The sequence below is a fragment of the Piliocolobus tephrosceles genome, chromosome 10 (assembly GCF_002776525.5).
Source record: "Piliocolobus tephrosceles isolate RC106 chromosome 10, ASM277652v3, whole genome shotgun sequence".
Classification (NCBI taxonomy): domain Eukaryota; kingdom Metazoa; phylum Chordata; class Mammalia; order Primates; family Cercopithecidae; genus Piliocolobus; species Piliocolobus tephrosceles.
The window spans coordinates 44,300,589-44,306,588 of NC_045443.1; the positions used below are offsets into that span (position 1 = coordinate 44,300,589).

General features: G+C 47.0%; 1 protein-coding gene across 5 annotated transcripts in view; it reads left to right on the top strand.

Moving 5' to 3' along the window:
- The window catches only part of PCED1B (PC-esterase domain containing 1B), a 24,873-nt gene extending 19,293 nt beyond the window's left edge, over window positions 1-5,580 (top strand). For 4 of the 5 annotated variants that reach the window (XM_031936298.1, XM_031936299.1, XM_023231174.2 and 1 more), the window contains one exon: window positions 3,926-5,580. In XM_031936298.1, coding sequence (XP_031792158.1) covers window positions 3,983-5,281 — 1,299 coding nt within the window. In that variant the 5' untranslated portion in view covers window positions 3,926-3,982 and the 3' untranslated portion in view covers window positions 5,282-5,580. Of the gene's footprint in view, window positions 1-3,763 lie in introns of all 5 variants that reach the window. The other variant, XM_023231176.2, reaches the window with a different exon arrangement.
- The last annotated feature ends 420 nt before the right edge of the window (window positions 5,581-6,000 follow it).

Genomic DNA, 6,000 nt, shown 5'->3' on the forward strand with positions numbered 1-6,000 from the left:
TAATCCCTACATCACATGTATGAAGTCTACTAATAGGTCCATTTTACAGATCTGGAAAGTTAGGGCAGAGAAAGGCTAAATAGCTTGCCCAAGTTCAAAATGCTAGCAAATAGAAGAGTTAGGATTCAAACCCAGGTAGTATGATTCCAAACGCAATGCTCTTTGCTGTTACTCTGTAGACGGGGCTATGGATAGCCTCCACCCATCTTCTTAAGTCGATCTTCTTAAGTAGGATCTTCGGGTGGACTTGGAACCAAATTAATGCAAGACAGATTAACAGAAGAAAAGCATGTATGTTTTATTAATTTTTTTACATGTACATGGGGACCCTCATAAGAGAGAAGACCCCAAGAAATGGCCAAAGCAGAAAGCTTTTATCCTTTGTAGACAAAGAACTACACAATTTGTGAAGAAATGACAGGACAAAGGGGTATAAGCTAGGGGTAGTAAATTCCGGGGGAGTCGCTAGGAGATAAATGGGGAGGGGGTATAAAGCTAGTGGAGGATAAGGGTTTTTTTCGGTAAGTTTATTTATACAGCTCCATTGCAGCGGTCGCTTCTTAAGTCACTGGAAACAAGGGTTATCTTCTTGCGCTGGTGCAGAGAAGGCCGCGTTTTCATAGGAATTTTTATGGCTTGATAAGAAAGGGCAGATCTGGAGGCCCTTTCTGCCACCGCTGATTCTCAAGCATCTTCGCTCAAAAATATTTATATCAGAGAGGCACGTTTTGGGGTGACATAACCCTAGTTTCCTTCAACTCTTAAGTGCCTCTGACAGTCTTTAAGTAGTGAACTTGAACTTAGTATCTTTCCAAGTCTAGGGCACTTGGCTGGCAGAGAAGGAGCGCATTAGGGAATTCCGTAAGCAACACCATGGCAGAGACAGCACTGAATAATTATCAGATCTGCCAGCTTCCGGACAGAACTGTGTTAACGGGGAGGCGCATTAGGGCACAGATTATGGACAGAGTGCCGACCCAGAGAAGGCACAGAGAGCTGGACTGGCACGGGAGCCCTGAAAACACAAGAGGAAAGGGTTTCCGTCTTCACATTTTGCACTTTGGAGACTTGAGTCTAGAGTGGGAAGGAATACTTTTCCCAAAGACCCCTAGACTTTCACAGTTCTTGGCCTTTACCACTTTCCACATGATAATACAGTTATCAACCAGTGTTTCTGGTCTGCTTTTTGAGGGCAAGATCATATTTTACTTATTTTTATGCTCCCTATGTGGAGCCTATGGTAGGCACTTATTAAGTGTGAGTTGGAGGAATAAATGAATCTAAACAAATAAATATGCTTGAGTCCCAAAGGGATTTGGAGTTTGCTTCAGTTTTGTTTTGTTTTTCTTTGTTTGGTTTTTTTTTTGGAGATGAAGGTCTTGCTATGTTGCCCAGGCTGGTTTCAAACTCCTGGTCTCAAGCAATCCTCCTGCCTCAGTCTCCCAAAGTGCTGGGATTACAAACATAAGCCACCGCACCCAGCCAAAACTTTTATTCTGATAGTAAAAATATTTTAATGATTCTTTGTGGGGAAGATGTCAATATTTTCAACTGTTCTCTTATGAAACAATATTCTACCTATTTTAATATTTTCATTTTTGTATTTATATCCATTTAAAACTAAAATAGGATATATGGCTTTTAAAACTTGAATGTATAGTTTAATAATAGCTATCCACCCACACCTATTAAAATGTTTACTAATGCATAAAATCTTACAAGTTTCAAGCTGCGCCGGATTTTCATGGCTTTGTGTAAGTAGATGAAATGGATGCCAGGTTCCTCCCATTTGCAATCTCTAGCAGTGTTTTAGTGTTCCTACTATTTAGTCATCTGTGGATATGAGTTGTAAATGGCAGCTTGAAATAATCTGAAGTTTTGAGGATGAGTTTCACAGCTTTTAACATTGCATCCAATGTGCTGGAGAGAAAAAACTTTTTCTCTACTCTTTTAGCTTCAGCTTCAGTACCTGGGGGCGTACAGATTAAACTAACAAAAGACAGATTAACGGAAGAAAAGGCACACAATTTTATTTATTTATTTTGTGTGTGTTGCCAAGATACAGATCTAGACATTTTATTTGTTTATGTATTTATTTATTTAGAGATGGGGTCTCACTTTGTGGCCCAGGCGGGAGTGAAGTGGCTGGAACACTGCTTACTGCAGCCTCAACCTGAGCCCAGGCCATCCTCCCGCCTCAGCCGTGTGTCACCATGTCCGGGTAATTTTTGTGTAGAGATGGCGTTTTGCCATGTTGCCCAGGCTGGTCTCGAACTCCTGAGCTCAAGTGATCCCGCCCACCCTGGCCTTCCAAAGTGCTGGGTTTGCAGGCGTGAGTCACCGTGCCAGCCACAGTTTTTAAATTAACATTGGCAGGCAGGGAGTGCACCGGAAAACAGTGAAACTTAGGGCTTTGGGCATTAAGGGATGATGAATTGTGGGGAAGTGACTGGGAAATAAATGGGGGGAGCTCATGGAAGATAAGGGCCTTTATAGTAAGGTCTATTTATGAAAAATCATCTTGGTGTCTATTCCCTGTCTTCGGTGAAAAGGATGATAACCTGTCTGATTGATAAGAGTTGCTCTTGTTTCCCTGGTTGGGGGAAGGGTGTTTACCTTCCTCAAAGGGAAATATATGCCCTGATTCTAGGCCAGATAAGAGGAGGGCAGATAACTTCCTGCATCTGTCAATTTTCAGTTGCTTTCTGCTCAAAATAATCCTCATGCTAAAGTGCACATTTTGGAGTGGCATATTCCAATTCTCTTCAAATGTAAAGCAAATAATATTACAGCTGAAATGTATTCAAATTATTTCCAGTTTTATCCTGATTTTTTTCAGTCCTATTGATGAGAAACAGCTACTTCCTTGTAAAATAAGTCTGTTTTTACTGTTTTTTTTTTGTTTTGTTTTGTTTTTTGTTTTTGTTTGTTTTCTGAGACGGAGTTTCGCTCTTGCCCAGGCTAAAGTGCAATGGTGCCATCTCGACTCACTGGCAACTTTTGCCTCCCGGGTTCAAGCAACTCTCCTGCTTCAGCCTCCCAAGTAGCTGGGATTACAGGCAGGTGACACCACACCGGGCTAATTTTGTATTTTTAGTAGAGACGGGGTTTCTCCGTGTTGGTTAGGCTGGTCTCGAACTCCCGACCTCAGGTGATCCGCCCGCCTCAGCCTCCCAAAGTGCTGGGATTACAGGTGTAATCCCACTGCACCCAGCCTGTTTTTATGTTCTTGACCTAGCACAGGTACTCTCCTTGTGTTACCTGTTGCATTTCATTTAATTCTTTTAAAGCTATAGCAAGCAATTTAAGACTATAAAGGATATTTACAAAAATAAAAGGGAAGGGAAGTCAACCATAATCCTATTCTATGAAGATATGTTTTTACATATTTCCTTTCAATGTTATCTATGCATATCTCTTTTATATAGTTTAAGTGATGGAGCATTCAGTATGGGATGTAACTTCTTCCACTTAACATTACATCACAAACATTCTCCATGTTCTTGCATACTTGGGGTCCTCATTATCTAACAGTGGCATAGTGCTAACCATCTCCACTTAGGCTTCTGGGCTGCTTCCAGGCTCTTGGCTAGGCATCCTGCTAGCACTCTCAGCCCTAGGAAGGGTGGATCCGTACTTGGCTCCTCCCCACCAAGTGGAACCTGAGCCTCCAACAGCAGCCTCAGGCCATTCAGAGGTCAAGCCCCAGGCCCAAACTGCGACTAGACAAAAAAGGCTTTTGGCTCTCTCGCCCATCTCCCAGGTCCAGGCTTGGTGGAGCCTGCTATGCGGACACTCCAGTTCCACTCCTCGGGGCAGAGGCCACTGTGTCATCCCCTTCCCCATGGTCTCCCTACCCCCGCCCTGCACTAGGCGCTCCGCCCAGAGGTGAGTCCCTCCCAGCCGTTCTCTCCTTCTGTCCTAGCCATCCGCAGACCCACCCTGTGCAAAGGAAGGAGCTAGGCCGTGCACCCTGGGCGTCATGATCCTCCTGCGGGCCTCCGAAGTGCGGCAACTGCTCCACAATAAGTTCGTGGTCATCCTGGGGGACTCTGTGCATAGGGCAGTGTACAAGGACCTGGTACTTCTGCTGCAGAAGGACTGCCTGCTCACTCCCCGGCAGCTCAAAGCAAAGGGGGAGCTGAACTTCGAACAAGATGAGCTGGTGGACGGAGGCCAGCGCGGCCACATGCACAACGGCTGTAACTACCGTGAAGTTCGTGAGTTCCGCTCCGACCACCATCTGGTGCGTTTTTACTTCCTCACCCGCGTGTACTCTGACTACCTCCAGACCATCTTGAAAGAGCTGCAGTCGGGCGAGCATGTCCCGGACCTGGTCATCATGAATTCCTGCCTCTGGGACATCTCCAGGTATGGTCCGAACTCCTGGTGGAGCTACCTGGAGAACCTGGAGAACCTGTTCCAGTGCCTGGGCCAGGTGCTGCCCGAGTCTTGCCTCCTGGTGTGGAACACGGCCATGCCTGTGGGCGAGGAAGTCACTGGGAGTTTCCTTCCGCCCAAGCTCCGGCAGCAGAAGGCCACCTTCCTGAGAAACGGAGTGGTCGAAGCCAACTTCTACAGCGCCACCGAGGCACGTAAACATAACTTCGATGTACTGGACTTGCATTTTTACTTCCACCACGCGAGGGAGAACCTGCACTCGGACGGGGTGCACTGGAATGGACGCGTGCACCGCTGCCTCTCCCAGCTGCTGCTGGCCCACGTGGCTGACGCCTGGGGTGTGGAGTTGCCCCAGCGCCATCCTGTGGGCGAATGGATCAAGAAGAAAAAACCTGGCCCGAGAGTTGAAGGGCCGCCCCAGGCCAACAGAAATCACCCGGCCTTACCTCTGTCCCCACCCTTACCTTCCCCCACATACTGCCCCCTGCTTGGGTTCCCACCTCAGCGATTGCCGCTGCTCCCGCTCCTACCCCCACAGCCTCCTCCTCCCATTCCCCTTCACCAGGGAATGCCCCGGTTCCCACAGGGTCCCCCAGATGCCTGTTTTTCCTCAGACCATACTTTCCAGTCAGATCAATTCTATTGCCATTCAGATGTCCCCTCATCAGCCCATACAGATTTCTTCTTCCAAGACAACTTTGTGATTGGTCCCCAGTTGCCTATGCCCTTCTTCCCCACACCCCGTTATCAGCGGCCTGCCCCTGTTGTCCATAGGGGTTTTGGCAGGTATCGTCCCCGTGGCCCCTATGTGCCCTGGGGACAGCGGCCTAGACCTTCAAAGAGAAGGGCCCTAGCCAACCCAGAGCCAAGGCCTCAATAGATGGAGCTAGGCCTTATTTCCTCTTTATGAGCATGGATTGGACAGATCTGACACTTCCTTTCCATTGCTTGGCCTGAACAGACTGACCTTGTTGACTTAAGCCTGGAGTCCATTCCTGGTCTTTTTGTTCATTGCTATTACCAAGAAAGCCAAGGAGGAGCAGTCTGACTCATTCTTCTTGGCTGCAGCCTCTTCCCCACTTCCTGGGGGTGACCCAGCATTATTCCTGCCTCCCCACTCTCTATTCTCTTTGCCTTTGTGTAAAACTAAAACTGAAATAAAGAAGTTGCACAAAAGTAGTTGTGGGTTTTGCATGTCTATATTTAATGGATGCCTCTCCATTAAACAATTAGTTCTTAGTATGTTTTGGCTCTGTGTCCCCACCCAAATCTCATCTTGAATTGTAATAATCCCCATGTGTCAAGGGCAGGACCATGTGCAGGTAATTGAATCATGGGGGTGGTTTCCCCTATGCTGTTCTCATTGTAATGAGTGAGTCTCACCAGATCTGATGGGTTGTTGTTGTTGTTTAGACAGAATTTTGCTCTTGTTGCGCTGGCTGGAGTGCAATGGCGCTATCTCAGCTCACCGCAACCTCCTCCTCCCAGGTTCAAGCAACTCCCTTGCCTCAGCCTCCCGAGTAGCTGTGATTACAGGCATGCAGCACCACTCCTGGCTAATTTTGTATTTTTAGTAGAGACGAGGTTTCTCTGTTGGTC